An 18,024-nucleotide genomic window follows, 5' to 3' on the forward strand; every position below is an offset into this window, starting at 1 on the left:
AAGTAACTCCTCTATGTGTTTTATGTTGGAAAATGAGCTTCTTCAGTCAAGGAATGAGATAAGCAGAAATCCAATCAGGAAAGGACTACATAATAAGCATGAACAAAGTAGTCTGCAATTTCAAAAGTCTACCATTTCTACTTGTCAGTATTGCAGTAGCGAGTAGGCCTTTTCAGAAATGTATGGCTCTGTCGATTGTTTTCAAAAGTCTCAGTTTTCTGGGTTTAAAAACAACAGGTTAGTGTGGATGAAAGGAGAAAATGCAGACTAATGTCTGCATTATAAAACCAAAACATAGTAGTGTGGATGCAGCCGAAGATTCATGTACAGTGTTCTAGGTTATCTTTTTTTTCCATTTTCTTTGTTTTAATAGTGCCCCATTTCCAATGACTGCTTGCATTATTTTTTATTGTTGATGTTACCGATCTCGTAGTATGAACGTACTCATTCCAAGTAACATCCACACCTACTGAGGTGCTGTTAGCCATTTGTGAGACTGTCAAGTCAGTGTCAAGCACAGAATTTCACTTCCCACTTTCTCGGTTTCAGCCGTGCTGGTCCTGTATTTCAAGTATTTCCTTCGCTGGGACGACGACACTGCTACCGCCATCTACCACAGCTTTGTTGCCGTCTGCTATTTGACTCCTATCTTTGGGGCGATAATCGCAGACTCATGGCTGGGCAAATTTAAGTAAGTGTTGCTTTTTCATTAGTTTTTACCATTAACATTAATGTTTTTGCATGAAAGACGTCATTTTAATCTGTCCCTTATCTCCACTGTTGATATTCCGTATTTTACAACAGGTAATATAGTTAAGTTCACTTTAGTGTTTACTAAAATCAAAGCGTGACTATGATTTGCAAGTGTTGTTTTCATGGAGTGGAAAGATGAGGAAAGTGATTCACTGTTTTAATATTCCATAACATGAACTTGTGCTCCTTATTTAGAGACTGTAAAACTGAAACCCTACTTTGACGGTGCCATGTTGTTTATGGTTGTTACACGCTTTTTGACAACCAAACAACAAAATGGCAGTGAAACCCAGAAAACAAACACAGATTTTTCGAACAAAAATCAATTCCATTTGCTTCCTGAATATCATGTCATTCTTTTGTTATTTAATGGCGTGCAATAATTTAGCAAAGGAAATCTGGAATTTTTAGATGTATTGGCAGATTTCTAAACATGTAGTCAGTTGATAATCCCTATATTTCTCTTGTATTCCCAAAAATCTTCAGTTGCGTTTTAGATAGAAAGACATTTGCAGGCTCATGTAAAGTAATGAATATTCACTTGCTTCTTTTAATTTTCTTTTCTCACAGAACCATCTTTTCCCTGTCAATAGTCTACACGATTGGACAAGCTGTAATGGCAGTGAGCTCCATCCATGATTTGACTGATAGTAATAAAGATGGAACCCCTGACAGCCTTCAAACCCATGTGTAAGTTCCTCTTATACTGTAGTAATGGTTGATTCTGCCATGGCAATCGTGATATAGTTCTTTAAGTTCCTTTGGTTTCTGTGAAAGCCCTTGATGTGGAGGGTGCTATGTATCAGTTTCTGACATTTCATGTTATTACAAGCTTTATGATCTGGGGAATGGGAACTGTCTCTGAGATTACTGGTGTAACTTTGAATGGTACCAAACCTTTTATCAGAAGATAATGAGTGAGAAAAGTGACTGCACGGTATAGCTGACATCATTAACAATCCTATACGTGTGTTACTGATGTCCTGAAAATGGTGCCATTCATGATTTGTGCCACCTGTGGTCTTACCCTTTGAGCAGAATAGGTACCACATACCAGGATGTTATGCCACCAATAATGATGGACTCCACTGCACACTTACTAAGAATTCCAAGCTTCATCAGATATCTGAGGAAGCAAAGGTGCTGGTGAGCCTTCTGAACAATAGCCAAAATGTGTTTTGCCATCATTTTACACAAGCGATTTGTCTCATGTTGAAGATGAGGGTACATTTAGTCTTCCAGATGAACTGTATTGTTCTAAAAGGAGACTTGGGATCCTCATTTACTATTTTTGCAGTTTTTGTAGATTTATTAAATGCTTACACAGCCCTCAAAATATTCTCATGTCATGTTGGTCACATGACTTTGGTGCCATCTTGGTGTTCGTTGTTATTTTTTCTAGGTTTGAATGGCCATCATCATGTTGTTCATGCTGATGACTTTTGTTGCCAGCCTTGTGATTGGACGTCATCGTTACATACAACATCTGCACTTCTTATTTGGAATTTTACCATGGAAAGTGCTTTATGTGTTGATTTGGAAAGCAAAATAAATGTTTTTTTGTTGTATAGTTAGGGGATAACAAGTCTACACAATGCAAGGAACTTCTTTGCTTGCTCTCTTTCAACCTTTCAATGTCTTAGGCGTTTGACGATCACAACCTTAGACTTGCATTTTGAGAACTCCTTAGTGTTCAAAGAAGCTCAAATGCACGTTTAATAAGACTTCCATTCCATTCAGAGAACCTTTCTTGTTTTTGCTTTTTCTACATTAAACTAATAAGTGTAATACAATGTATCTGTGTTACTTTGACCTTCGAAGATTGCTTACAATTTCTTCCATCTCCTTAAAATCCTGTATTGATTTGAATAAGCTTGTCCTTTTCTGCTCTTCTGTTCTTCTCTTTTCATAAAATAGGCAGAAGTCTCTGATACCTGTTAAAAAGAAAGTTAACCAAGCTGTGTTCACTTAAAACATGGCTCTTCAGGGAGTGTATTGTTTTTCTGTTCTGCAAAAGCAAATATTCATATCCGTGTAAACCTTGGTTTTTCTCCATTGTTTGCTTTAATAATTTTTCAGGCTGTAGTGTGATTTTTTTTTTTCTTCTCTTCAGACAAACACCTACGTGACATTTAGAATTGTGTATAAATATGAAAAACCTACCTAATGCTGTGTTAATTTACTGTGACGAGTTTAGCAAGGCAATACTGCACAACAAAAAGGCACACTCACATCTCCGTTTGAGGACGTGCAATCAAAAAGGTTGTTGTGACATTCGTTCCAGGATTCACTCAGGCTGAAAGGAGTGAGTGTAGCATTTACATTTACATTTATTTGCTTGATAGACTCTTTTATCCAAAGTGACTTACAAAAGAGGTAAACAATCAAGTAATATTAGGCTAGGGCTTGCTTGTTCAGCAAGTGTAATAGGACTAAATAAAAAAATTTGATTGCCGTAAGTGAAAAGATGTAATAAGTAATACATATACAATCATGGATTACAATCGATAAAGCATTTAAAAATAATATAACAATAAATTATCCAACAATATAAAATATCATAGGGCAAAGTTTTTCAATATCAATTAAATATTCACAGAACAGATGGGTCTTCAATTGCTTCTTAAATACATTGAGAGTCAACAATACAGATGGAGATGTGTGGCCTGTTCCAGCAACTAGGACACACAGGAAAAGAGTCTGGATTGAGACTTGATACCATGCAGAGGTGGCATCACCAGACGCTGTTCACTGGAAGACCTGAGTGGTCAAAAAGGAGCATAGCACTTCACCAGTGTCTCCATATAGTCAGGTGCTGTCCCATTGACTACTCTGTAGGCAAGCATCAGGGATCTGAAGTTAATGCGTGGTGCTACAGGGAGCCAATGTAGCGACCTGAAGAGAGGAGTGACATGTGCCTGTCTTGGCAAGTTAAATACAAGATGGGCTGCTACATTCTGGATCATCTGCAGCGGCTTGATAGACCATGCAGGTACTCCTACCAGAACAAAGTTTCAGTAGTCCAGACATGACAAGACCAAAGCCTTTGCTAAAAGTTGTTCTGTATATTCTGTCAGATAAGACCTGATCTTGTGGATGTTGTACAGCGTCAAGCTGCAAGAACAAGAAACACCAAAATGTGGTCAGCAAAAGATAGCTGCTCATCAGTCTAAACTCCAAGGTTGCATACCGACATGGCAGGTGTTATTGACAGTGATCCACGATGTACAGAGATGGGGAGTTGAACAGACTGGCTGGCTGGGTTCACAAGATGCTCAGATTTTGCCATGTTCGTCGTTCATCTATTGTTTGCTTCAATAGAATGTGTTCTCACTGCTGTATTCAAAATTGTAATCACAATATTATAGATGACCAAAAGTTTGAGTGGTGATGCTATCTCTAGCATGATATATGTGTCAAAAAACCATGTGGGAGAGAAGTTGTTGTTGCAAATTACACTTTATTAGTACTATATGGGATGCCCAAAGCCAACCTTAGAAACAAAACACAGAGGCAAAAGCCAAAATAACAAAATAAAGAGGCAGTTTTAACAACAAAAGAAAGAATAATTACTTTAAGGGATTCTACGATATGAATGAAGGAATACTAAAAACCCGTTACATGCTGCAGTATCTATTAGAATATAACAGCACACTCAATCACCTTCCTGTCTCCACAAACCACTACCCTTTATCAAACTGACCTTCCTTCTGCTCATTCAGTTGAGTTCTTAACAACCTGAAGCTCCCTGACTGAGAGGGAAGGAAGACCTTTAAGCAAGGGCTCATGGCCACTTTTGACTGCCCACTCCCTTCTGTGGCCCATATTATAGGTTTAGAGGATCATTATTGCCATGTCTGCATAGTACTTGTTTGTGCTAACATGCAACACATTGTTGCTCTCTCTGGTATATGATTGGTAAGTAGAATAACCTTAACTCAAAACTTCTGTCTTCCTTACTTTGATACTTCTTGTTTTCCTAACGCTCCTTACAATGTGATCTACCCATATTAGACATTAAGTTTTATTCAAATCACACTGCAGGTCTAAGGGAAAGAAGTCTCTCATATAAAACAAATTGTCAGCATTATTTTCCCTATAAAAGTAATATTTTTAATAGAGATCATAGATTTTCCTTGGCCGCATATTGTCCCATATGATGTAACTGCTTTAAGTTCCTGTGTGTTCACATTTCTCAGGATCTTTCATAGTTCCTCAACACCTCTGTCCTGGTCAAAAAGGCATAGAAGCATCCCTACTTTCTGATGAGGCTGAGGAAAGTCCAACTGCCTCATCAGATTCTAGTGGACTGCTACCTTGAGAGTATTCTGATCAACTGTTTTACAGTATAATATGATAACTGCATGCTCTCAGACCAGAAGTCTATGCAGCAGGTGGTGAACATTGTCCATCATGTCATCGGTGCCTTGTTATCTGCCATTGAGGACCTCCAGTACAAATAGTGCCTTCGGAGGGCATGTAGCATCATCAGGGACTTTTCACACCAGCTATGGTTTGTTTATTCTGTTACCTTCTGGGATCTGTACTGCACTAGAAGGCTCAGGGACAGCTTGAACCCTGTTGGCCTTCTAAACTCAAAATCTACCCTCCTCACCCCACATTAAAACCATACATGTTCACCCTAGGACTTTGAACCCAACATAGGCCTGTTATATGTGGTGTGGACTATACTCCTTGCCAGTACAAGGTTGGACCCCCTTTTGCTTTCAGAACTGCCATAAGTTTTCATGGCATAGATTCAACAAGGTGCTCGAAAACATTGCTCAGGGATTTTGGTCCATATTGACATGATAGCATCTCACAGTTGCTGCAGATTTGTCAGCTGCATATCCATGATGTGAATCTCCTGTTCCACCACATACCAAACGTGCTCCATTAGATTGAGATCTGATGGCTGTGGATGCCATTTGGACACAATGAACTCATTGTCTGTTTCAGGAAACCATTTTAAGATGATCTGATTCTTTGTGACATAGTGCCTTATCCTGCTGGAAGTACCCATCAGAGGATGAGTACACTGCGGCCATAAAGGGATGGATATGGTCAGCAACAATACTGAGGTAGGCTGTGGCATTTAAGCAATGCTCAGTTCTTACTAAGGGATCCAAAGTGTGCCAAGAAAATATCCTCCACACTGTTACACCACCACCATCAGCCTGAACTGTTAATGGATCCATGCTTTCATGATGTTGACGCCAAATTCTGACCCTACCATCTGAATGTTACTGAAAAAATCGAGAGTCATCAGACCAGGCAACGTTTTTCAAATTGTCTATTGTCCAATTATGGTGAGCCAGTGTGAATTGTAGCCTCAGTTGTCTGTTCTTAGCTGATAGGAGTCACACCCAGTGTGGTCTCCTGCTGCTGTAGCCCGTCTGCTTCAAGGTTCAATGTGTTGTGCATTCAGAGATGCCCTTCTGTATACATCAGTTGTATCGAGTGGTTATTTGAGTTTCTGTTGCCTTTCTATCAGCTCAAATCAGTCTGTCCATTCACCTCTGACATCAGCAAGGCATTTTTGCTCAGAGAACTACTGCTCATTGTAGATTTTCCCTTTTTCAGACCATTCTCTGTAAATTCTAGAGTGTGAAAATCCCAGTAGATCAGCAGTTTCTATTTGCACATCTGGTTAGAAGCAAAGATGCATTTCATTGTTAAGGTACTTGTGCTTTGTTCAATGACAGTAAAGCTGAGTCTAATCTAATTGGCTCATTAATCTGTAAAGCTCCCTCTAGTGGCACCAAGTGTCCCTGCACATCTTCCCTACAAAAGACATAATCTGGTAAGATCCTAAATGGCTGATCTCTGTAGAGGCCTTCTGTGGATATAACATACTAACCTCTACTGGCTTGGAGAACTTGAAACACATCCATCCATCCATCCATCCATCCATCCATCCATCCATCCATCCATCCATCCATCCATCCATCCTCTTCCGCTTATCCAAGGTCGGGTCGCGGGGGCAGCAGCTTGAGCAGAGATACCCAGACTTCCCTCTCCCTGGCCACTTCTTCTAGCTCTTCTGGGAGAATCCCGAGGCGTTCCCAGGCCAGCCGAGAGACATAGTCCCTCCAGCGTGTCCTGGGTCTTCCCCGGGGCCTCCTCCCGGTTGGACATGCCCGGAACACCTCATCAGGGAGGTGTCCAGGAGGCATCCTGATCAGATGCCCGAGCCACCTCATCTGACTCCTCTCGATGCGGAGGAGCAGCGGCTCTACTCTGAGCACCTCCCAGATGACTGAGCTTCTCACCCTATCTTTAAGGGAGAGCCCAGACACCCTGCGGAGGAAACTCATTTCAGCCGCTTGTATTCGCACAAACACATTGAAACACATTAATAGCACTAATCCAACTTGAATCCAGGTCTTCAACTCCTGTTGGCTATGACAGGTGTTGCTGCCTGTATATCCCTCACAACATATTCTCACGTGCTATCAGGGATACAAATACCCAGGTAACCTGGCGTTATAAAGAGGTCACCAGCTCTCTTGTATGCTGATGCCAGGAAGGGCATCCATCCAGTTGTAAAAACAATTTCTCCAAAACCCTCAAAAAGGACAATCCACCAGCCTGGATGAACCCTGAATATTTATCATATACTAAGAATCTCCTGGACCTTGCCATGGCCGAGTTAAGGTTTACGACTGCATTAAACATAAAGTTTTTATCTGTTTCAGAGCTCTGTCCATGATTGGCTTGCTTCTCATTGCGATTGGCACTGGAGGAATCAAACCTTGTGTTTCTGCATTTGGGGGAGACCAGTTTGAAGATAACCAGGTAAATTCAGAATGTTAAGCAACTCAACTTTTTCATTTCTTACAGAACAGCACTTTGCATAACTTTTCACTTATTCACAGCAGATTTATGACTCAAGTCTCACTAGTTTTGTACAAAGTTCCAAAGTTCCAGTTTCCTGGAAGTCTTCTTGCTGATAAGGTACAGTGCAAAAAATAAATACTGAAACCATGTCACAGGGTCAAAATGTGTAAAAAAAGCTTTGAAAACCCAAGTACAAGCAATGTGCTAATCTGCTTCAGGACTCTGCCTAATACAAATAAAAGCCTGTTTGTCCAGGAATGGCAGAGCCACCTCCAGCAGTGTAACGCGACCACTCCCAGTCCAAAGTAAAGAGCAATTAGCAGACGTGGTACATGGCCATCCAGCCCACGCAGGGTGACCCTCTCAACTAGGAGGGGATGTTTTTAAACCTTGAAGATGGAATGTACAGTAATTAACAACTAAACGTCTTAAGGGGTCAGTATTCAACTCTTTTTTTACACAGATTCACATTTTTGTTTTCTTAAAGACTCGAAAAAGAACGAATTCTGTATTGGCAAAGCAAACATGTTTATCTCTCTATATGTCAGACTCATGCTATTGCTATGCTTCATTCATCCATCCATTTTTTGAAACCCTCCTAATCCCCTTTAGGGTTTGTTCGGTTCTGTTATGATATATTTGTATGCCTATACTACGAGGGACATTCAAAAAGTTTCTGCACTCTTTTTTAACTCTGTTTAGTAAGAATTTCAAAAACAAATTACATCATTTTTCTACATAGTCACCTTCCTTAGCAATGGAATTTTCCCAGCACTCACATCTGTTATTCTCCTGTTTTCGTGAATCTGTTCCGGGGTTCTTTCTTTATTCCTCGTGGTAATTGCTGTAGCTGGATGTCTGGAGTACTCTGCATCCATGACAATAGTACGGCCATTTTCCACTCATAGTCGACTCTATAAGAGAGAACTTTATCTCCATACTAAGCACACATGCGGAGATGAATTTGTGCTCCCGACACATCTTTTGCCCACAAAAAGCGTATAACAGAACGCTGTTCCTCTTTGGTTCAATTTATACATTTCACAGCCATCTTACTAAACTGCAAAAGCAGCCGGCTTGCCAGACAGAACTAGTCAAATGACACTCTCAGACACAACCAATTACTACTTCTCCCGTCTTCACCGTTTCCAAAGGAAATATAAAAGTGCGGAAACTTTTTGAACATCACTCGTACAGAGTACTGTACTATACTATGTAGTGACTTACATTTTATATGGTAGTCTGTGGGTGTTTTTATGATATGGCATTATTCAAAATGTAGCTGCACTCGTCTGGTTTCCAAAAGTTCAGCAACTTCTGCTTTCTAATGGGGTTTAGGCAATAAGTATGACTAGACACGTATGCAAATAATTCTACAGTTCAAGTGTCTTCATTTTAAAAGTGTTAGTAAACATTTAAAGCAAAATGGTTTACACAAAAATAAAGAGAGAAATTGATAATACAAAAGATTTTATTCGAGTCCTGTATATCTTAAGTCTTAAATCTTAAATCTGAGTTTCTCTTAAAGGTTCTCAATATAACATACAGTCATATGTTCTTATGTTAGACTTGCAGACGTGATACATGAACAGTTTAGGACAGTCATTACCACACTGAAAACAAGGCAAACCAATCGGTTCTGTTTCTAGCTTACTAAAGGTCTACAACAATTCTGTTACTGGAGTTTACATAAAGTTGAGCATTAAGGAAGTTCCATTATAAGTTAGCTTGAGAGGTTAAACAGAATCATCCATTATCTACTGTATGAGAAACATTCTAAACAAATGAAGCTGTCATTCCTGTGCATTTTAACATTAACTTACACTAACCCAACATGAAGTTTGGGATTCTGACTGTACTGGAGAAATTACCGTTTAGATAGATAAATGCATACACAGATAAATAGATAGACTGAACTTCATTTGTCTTCAGGGTGATATTTGTTTTTTCCCAGAAGCTCTTTAAATGCATAAATATATATACAGTATGTCAAACACTGCGGTATATAAATACATATAAATAATATAGCAAACCACAAATCCCCAAACACATGAGATCTCCAGTCTTAGATGTTGGAGAGCTGCTGCTGTCATTAAACAGGTTTGTAGGTGGCAATAAGATGGTCAGATGTGTCCAGATGCACAATAAAGGTGTTAACATCTGAATACAGCAAGTCCAGCTTGTTGTGTCCACAGAAGGAAGACGCCGTTTAGAAGTTTCTTCAGAATGACTCCTGGTTAGATTCTTGAAGTCAGAGTGAATCATTTCTCTCTCTGAGTTTAAAAATAAACATCAACAGGATGATGCAACGCCCTCCTAGGTAGTAATGTGGACGGATTCAGTTATGCATTTCAAAGACTGGATCACACATATCAGCTTTAATAGTATTGTGCGTATGTATTTCTAACATTTCTCATTCACATAAGTTTCCAGATGCTGTCCTGCTTTTTCCACCCTGCCTGATGATATCAGATGAAACCTGTCCAGCCTTAAGTGGCATCTAAAATGAGAGGTATAAGCTGCTTTGGCATGGTAACAAAAATGCCACAGTACCTGTATTTGCTGTAATTCACCATGAGATGTGACTGTTCCTTCAATTTAACAAGCAATTGAACATTCCTCTTTACATGGAGGTTGGCCAGTTTTGAATTCTTTCAACTTTGCGTTTATCCTAACTTTGGAGCTTGGTCCCCTTTCCATCCTCAGTCGAGCTGCTCCGCCAATATGGTGCGAGATACGGTAGTTTTTTACTTTTGGCGGTAGTGAACACAGTGCAACAAGCTGAGTATGGGAATATTTAATATGCCTCAGTTTATGTCCTCAGAGTCTCTTACATACTCATATGCTTTAGACATAAGGTAGCCTTAGATCCACTATACCCACCTTGTTACACCCCTCAAAAGTTCACAGCTCATCCAAAAAGGAAGTTGAGATGAAGTGAAACTTGGGTCTGCAATGACAGCAGCACATGTTCAATTCAATTTAAAAGACAATTTGTAGAAGGGAGCAGCCGAAAGAAGAAGAAGATAGTAACAAGTAATAGGCTAGAGGCCAAGTCTTAACATTATTAATTAATAAAATTCATTAAAAAAGAAGATAAGACAGAGAACGTCTATAAAAAGGTTTCTCCATTGCCCGGCACCAAGAATTTTGTAATTTTAACCATGAAGGCAAGAAAACCTAATTAAATCATTCGTTCATTTTCTAAATCTCTTAATTCAATAAACTGTCACTAAAGGCATGTAAAAGGTAGAAGTAAATAAAATAATAAGGATACGCATATATATATATATATATATATATATATATATATATATATATATATATATATATATATATATATATAGTTAAAAAGTATGAAGTGATTCTTCAAAGTCTATATGTTACTTTCCAGGAAACAACTTAAAGATAATCTTATTTCATTTTTGAACAGCAAAGGCCAAAGGTTTACTGCTTCTTTTGCGCAGTACAGTACTTGATATTTTAGGTAATCCTCCTTGTTTTATTAAAGATTGTTGGTATGTCATTGTAGGAAAAGCAGAGGAGCAGATTCTTTTCCATCTTTTACTTGTCCATCAATGCTGGCAGTCTTCTGTCCACTGTGATCACGCCAATCCTGAGAGGTATGAATGTCTGACCCAACTCTTAACTACTCCTAACTCTTTTCTGTTTTCCCTACGCATGTCTAGCCTAACTTCACTAAAACCTTTTTTTTCCTGGCTATTACACTATTAAATTTTATGTATGTGAGGTGCTACGTTATTTGATGAAAAAAAAGCAAAAAGTGACAAACTGTGACAAGGGATCTTCATATTCCACACTACTAAACACACCTCAAGCCCATTAAGTTTACATCCAGTGGTCCTGACCTTGATGCTTGCACACTGTCTCCTTGTTCTCGGGTCATCCATCACCATCGTAGGAATTTGGGATAAAACTCCTGTAGACATTGGACATTCAGAATACTTATCAGAATTACAAGTGACATTGTGTGGGCTGATCTGAATGGTATATTCAGTTAATATAGTTGTTTAGGGCAGTATGGATGTACAAGTATAACTGGCATGAAAATTACTTACTTACTTACTAACCTCAAAAAGTCTCTCATAAGTTGATGTCCAGATATGTACACAGGGCTCAAAGAGATGGTTATAAAATAATATAAATGACTAAAATATAGTAGTCAGCCTAGTCAAATATTACCTACAGTTTTTGACTGTATGAGACTCAAGTCAAAATTGGACTTAATAAAAGCATGTAAGTTACAACCATTTGAATAGCACTAGAGGCAAACAGCCTTTTCATAAACCATCTATCCATCTTCTAACCTGCTAATTGAGTTCAAGGTCACAAGGACTGAAGCCTAACCTCGCAGAACTGCCTGAACAAAGCCTGCACAGGACAGAAGTTGACTGTAGGGTAGAGTCACTTGCACACATTCACTCATACCGGGCCAGTTTGGAATCTCTACTCAACCTTGTGATATGGAAGAAAAACTGGAAAACTCAAAGGAGGACCCATGGAAACACAGACAGAATGTGTGAACTCCACAAAGGCAGTACCACGATTTAAGCCCAAGACTTCAGAACTGTGAGACAGCCACACAAGTCACTGTGCTGCCATGCCACACCACTCACGATGATTATATATTCATATATTAATACCAGTACAGTTTAGGAAGTACTGTATTGCTAAAAATGTTATATTAGTTGTATGTATGGATAATCCAAACTTTCATACGTCATATCTGCTCATTCACCTTTTGGCTACGTGATAAGCAAACATCAGACAGGGGTTTGGATGGCATCCTCTTTCTTACTTAAACTGATTATTTCAGAGGTCCTCAAGAGTCTGCTGGGTTTTGCTCCAACACAGTTTCTTAGTTAGAAGCCAGACTCTGCCAAAAACAGAACATACTTCATTGTATGGCTAATTGATTCATTCTGCCATGTCAGGTTATTCTTATATATTAATTTTTTCGTTTCTGAGAATGTCATCCAAGCGATTTGTTGAGCTTAGCAGCTTCATTATTCTCCATCCTTTTCTTCCATTTCTTTCCAAATATTTTTTGAAGGAGATACTGCACTTCATGATGAACACATATATCCCTTCACAATTGATCTTGAGGGCCCCTGGATTATATTATTGAAGAAAATGCAAAATTTTGACATATGTTAATGTTATATGTTTATTTTCCTAAAAAAGGAGTTTTATCGACTTTAATGGTAAACACATACACTTAAGTTTAATAAGCAAAAGTAATTATCAATTCATTACACAAGGCAGTCTGTTCCAGTTTTTAACCTTTACACTAGGCCCCTGGGTGACTTAGCTCCTTAACAGAGTTGATCATACTTTTAACAACGCAGTGCAAGGACATCAGGGGCCTCATGCATAACTCTGTGCATAGAATTCACACTAAAACATGGCGTACAGACAAAAGCAGAAAAGTTTGTATGCACAAAAAATCCAGATATATAAATCTGTGTGTACGCCAACTTCCACGTTCTTACGCTACATAAATCCCGGTCAGCGTGAAAAGTAACACATGTGCACGCGCCTGCTGCCACTCCCCAAACTCCTCCCAGAATGACGCCTCTTTAAATATGCAAATCAATATAAATAGCCCTTAAGCTCAGCGTTCTGTGAAAAGGCAATGGCAAAAGCACAGGGTAAAATAGAAGAATTTCAGCAAATACCAAGTGGAGGCAAGGAAAAATGCGCTATTTGTTGGTTTACACAGTGGTATAAACAACAAAAGGAAGTTGATCGAGTGACAGAGTGTCGGAGAAACTCGAAAGCTCAAGTTCACAAAGTCTCACAGTGCCCGAAATAAAAGAAGGAGTTGTCAGATATCAAAGTCACCATGAAAAGGCAAGTCGTAGCCCATCGTCTGAGTGTCATATGAAAGCTTATTAGAGTACAGAGAAAAGAAAACAAAATAGGGAAACAGTGGGAAAAAAGCTCAAAATGTCAACTTTAATCTTGAAATTTCCACTTTAATCACATAGTTTATTTTGTCATTAAAGTAGAACATCATAAACTTCATCTTTAAATCATTTAATTTACTAGCTTCTCAAATCCCATTGTAACTAAAGTAGCACATCAAATGCTTTGTATTGTATTTGTTCTTCTATGTGTGTGAATCACTATGTGCTTCTTAAACGGGCTTTCTCTTCCTCCGACAGGACACAAAATCCATTACATTTATGATATTACAGCTCTCTGAATAATTTAAATACTGAGATGTATACTTGATATCATTTTCATGATGATAGGAATTAAAGCATGTTATTAAACATGGGAACATGGTGGCACAGTGATAGTGATGAGCTGGCGCCTCGTCCAGAGATTGTTCATGCCTCATGCAAGATGCTTGCAACAGTACTGTCTCTTTCAAACGTACTAACCCCCAATTCCTGTCCTTCCTTTTCTTTCTCCATATACCCAATCACCACACAATCAGCTCAGTAATAGACGTTAAGCCATCTGTAAGCTTAGAATGCCGATTCTTCAAAACGTTTAAGGAACATTGAAATATCTTCATAGTACATGTTTAATTATTCCATCCATCTATCCATCCAGTGTTGCGCCAGTCCCAGCTAGAATACAGTGCAAGGTAGGAACAATCACTGAACAGGGAGCCAGCTCCTTGCTAGCGCTGCGACATTGTGTCCTCACATGTTTAATTATTAAAAATATAGATTATTTGAATAATGTTAACATTTTATCTGTATAATGTAATAGGCATATTTTGCTGCATTTCATCTTAAAAATGATATCGTCATCATATTTAAATACACGCTTTATAAAGTGGCGCAGGTTGTGCAACATTATAAATGTATCGCAGTTTACAGTGAGGTAATTGACCTTATAAGTATAAACAGTTCTACAAGGAGCACTTGATGGACTGATTGATTACGTTTATAGTTCTTGGGATGAAACTGTTTCTGAACCGCGAGGTCCGTACAGGAAAGGCTCTGAAGCGTTTGCCATATGAGAGCAGTTCAAATAGGCAGCATGTGCTAGATGCTGTATATCGATAATTCTCTTTCCGATCAGCTGCTGTAGAGCTGTGATTTCACAATCAGATTCAGTGATATAAATACTCCGAGTGGTGCAGTGAGAGTAATATGGAAAAAGATGATCCGCTATGGCAACCCCTAACAGGAGTAGCTGAAAGAAGAAGAAGAAGGTACAGTGAGAGTAACAATACTAAAACTATGGTATTTGGAATAGTTTGGCCATTCCATGGACCATTATATTGTTACAATTTTATTACAATCAGATGCCTTAAACTAATAAACAATATGTGGTTAATTTCAGTGTATATGATAAAGCCGCATCAGGGATGTGGATCTAAAAAAGAAAGGGAAACCACACTGGAACAAAAGCACTGCTTTGACGCTGGGTGCCGCCAGTTTGCAAAACCGAGCTGAGAACTTGTGTACGCCAGGATTTGAGCTAGCGTGAAAATGTAGCATGAAAATGTGCGTGGCTTTACGCCAACTTTAGGTTTTATACATCGCAATGTGAGCATGGATATGGGAGTACGCAACATTTTTGTGCATATGCACCGTTTATACATGAGGCCCCCAGGTCTTTTAATGCAGAGTGATATTTCTCACTTTTGATTTTGGCTCAGAACTTGATCACTCGTCCCTCTTGATCATTTCAGCTTGTGGATACTTGAATGTTTCATCAAGCTTAATGCTCCATCACTTCCTCGAACTTTGTTTGGTGATGAGGCCTCTTGCCGTAACGGGCCCCTGTGCACACACCCAGGTCACCCTGATGATACATCAGCCCCTGCCTTTGCATTAGTTTATGTGCTTTGTAGTGCTATTTACATCTCAGTTTATTGCTAAGTGGCTGTTGTCATCTACAGTAATTCCGCAAAAACATCTTAGCCTTTTCTGTGCATTTCCATACATTAGGATATAACTAAAGGCTGCTTTTATAAAAGTTTGGCTTGTTTTTTAATGCTATTTTTGGTTTGATTACAGGTCAGGAGTGTGGCATCCACACACAGCAAAAGTGCTACCCCTTAGCCTTTGGAGTTCCAGCTGCACTGATGCTTGTTGCCCTACGTAAGTCCTCCTAATGTTTTAAAAGTGCTGTCAAGTAGTAGTGAAAGGTAAAGGTGATATAGAATATAAAGAGAGTAAAATAGAAATGTTTGAACTTGCATTTTATTGAAGTTTATACATGTGAAGTAGTTGATAACCTCCCAAAAGTAACAGGGACTATTAAGGAGGTGCTTGGTGACTTGGAAATTATAGAGGGAGAAGTACCGTTTAGATTAAAAATGCTGAAATCTAACACCTCTCTGAAGGGGAAGGGGAAGGAGCCTGAGCTAGTGCGCGAAGTTGAGAGGTTCCGGCTAGATATAGTCGGACTCACCTCGACGCACAGCTTGGACTCTGGAACCAATCTCCTTGAGAGGGGCTGGACTCTGTACCACTCTGGAGTTGCCCCCGGTGAGAGGTGCCGAGCGGGTGTGGGTATACTTATTGCCCCCCGACTTGGAGCCTGTACATTGGGGTTTACCCCTGTGGACGAGAGGGTAGCCTCCCTTCGCCTTCGGGTGGGGGGACGGGTCCTAACTGTTGTTTGTGCGTATGCACCGAACAGCAGTTCGGAGTACCCACCCTTTTTGGAGTCCCTGGAGGGTGTGCTAGAGGGCATACCTTCTGGGGACTCCCTCGTTCTGCTGGGAGACTTCAATGCTCACGTGGGCAATGACAGTGAGACCTGGAAGGGCGTGATTGGGAGGAATGGCCCCCCGGATCTGAACCCGAGCAGTGTTTTGTTATTGGACTTCTGTTCTCGTCACGGATTGTCCATAACGAACACCATGTTCAAGCATAGGGGTGTTCATATGTGCACTTGGCACCAGGACACCCTAGGCCTCAGTTCAATGATCGACTTTGTGGTCGTGTCGTCGGACTTGCGGCTACATGTCTTGGACACTCGGGTGAAGAGAGGGGCGGAGCTGTCAACTGATCACCACCTGGTGGTGAGTTGGCTTCGATGGTGGGGGAGGATGCCGGTCAGGCGTGGTAGGCCCAAACGTGTTGTGAGGGTCTGCTGGGAACGTCTGGCAGAGCCCCCAGTCAGGAGTAGCTTCAACTCCCACCTCCGGCAGAACTTCGACCACATCCCGAGGGAGGTGGGGGACATTGAGTCCGAATGGGCCATGTTCCGTGCCTCTATTGTTGAAGCAGCTGACCGGAGTTGTGGCTGTAAGGTGGTCGGTGCCTGTCGTGGCGGCAATCCCCGAACCCGTTGGTGGACACCGGCGGTGAAGGATGCCGTCAAGCTGAAGAAGGAGTCCTACCGGTCCCTTTTGTCCTGTGGGACCCTGGAGGCAGCTGATAGGTACCGGCAGTCCAAGCGGAATGCGGCTTTGGTGGTTGCTGAGGCAAAAACTCGGGCGTGGGAGGAGTTTGGGGAGGCCATGGAGAACGACTTTCGGACGGCTTCGAGGAGATTCTGGTCCACCATCCGGCGTCTTAGGAAGGGGAAGCAGTGCAGTGTCAACACTGTATATGGTGGGGATGGTGCGCTGCTGACCTCGACTCGGGACGTTGTGGGTCGGTGGGGGGAGTACTTCGAAGACCTCCTCAATCCCATTAACATGCCTTCCAATGAGGAAGCAGAGCCTGGGGACTCAGAGGTGGGCTCCCCCATCTCTGGGACTGAGGTCACCGAGGTGGTCACAAAACTCCTTGGTGGCAGGGCCCCGGGGGTGGATGAGATACGCCCGGAGTTCCTCAAGGCTCTGGATGTTGTAGGACTGTCTTGGTTGACACGCCTCTGCAACATCGCATGGACATCAGGGACAGTGCCTCTGGATTGGCAGACCGGGGTGGTGGTCCCCCTCTTTAAGAAGGGGGATCGGAGGGTGTGTTCCAACTACAGAGGGGTCACACTCCTCAGCCTCCCTGGAAAAGTCTATTCAGGGGTCCTGGAGAGGAGGGTCCGTCGGATAGTCGAGCCTTGGATTCAGGAGGAACAGTGTGGTTTTCGTCCTGGTCGCGGAACAGTGGACCAGCTCTATACCCTTAGCAGGGTCCTGGAGGGTGCATGGGAGTTTGCCCAACCAGTCTACCTGTGTTTTGTGGACTTGGAAAAGGCATTCGACCGTGTCCCTCGGGGAATCCTGTGGGGGGTACTCCGAGAGTATGGGGTACCGGCCCCCTTGATAAGGGCTGTTCGGTCCCTGTACGATCGTTGCCAGAGCCTGGTCCGCATTGCCGGCAGTAAGTCGAACCCATTTCCAGTGAGAGTTGGACTCCGCCAGGGCTGCCCTTTGTCACCGATTCTGTTCATAACTTTTATGGACAGAATTTCTAGGCGCAGCCAGGGCGTTGTGGGGGTCCGGTTTGGTGGGCTCAGGATTGGGTCACTGCTTTTTGCAGATGATGT

General features: G+C 41.1%; 1 protein-coding gene across 2 annotated transcripts in view; it reads left to right on the forward strand.

The window, feature by feature from the left end:
• The window catches only part of LOC114650466 (solute carrier family 15 member 1-like), a 73,376-nt gene that overhangs the window by 16,851 nt on the left and 38,501 nt on the right, over positions 1-18,024 (forward strand). For both annotated transcript variants that reach the window (XM_028800116.2, XM_051926277.1), the window contains 5 exons: positions 550-691; positions 1,324-1,443; positions 7,452-7,551; positions 11,126-11,216; positions 15,600-15,683. In XM_028800116.2, coding sequence (XP_028655949.1) covers positions 550-691; positions 1,324-1,443; positions 7,452-7,551; positions 11,126-11,216; positions 15,600-15,683 — 537 coding nt within the window. The remainder of the gene's footprint in view (positions 1-549; positions 692-1,323; positions 1,444-7,451; positions 7,552-11,125; positions 11,217-15,599; positions 15,684-18,024) is intronic.

This window comes from Erpetoichthys calabaricus, chromosome 4 (genome assembly GCF_900747795.2).
Source record: "Erpetoichthys calabaricus chromosome 4, fErpCal1.3, whole genome shotgun sequence".
Taxonomy (NCBI): domain Eukaryota; kingdom Metazoa; phylum Chordata; class Cladistia; order Polypteriformes; family Polypteridae; genus Erpetoichthys; species Erpetoichthys calabaricus.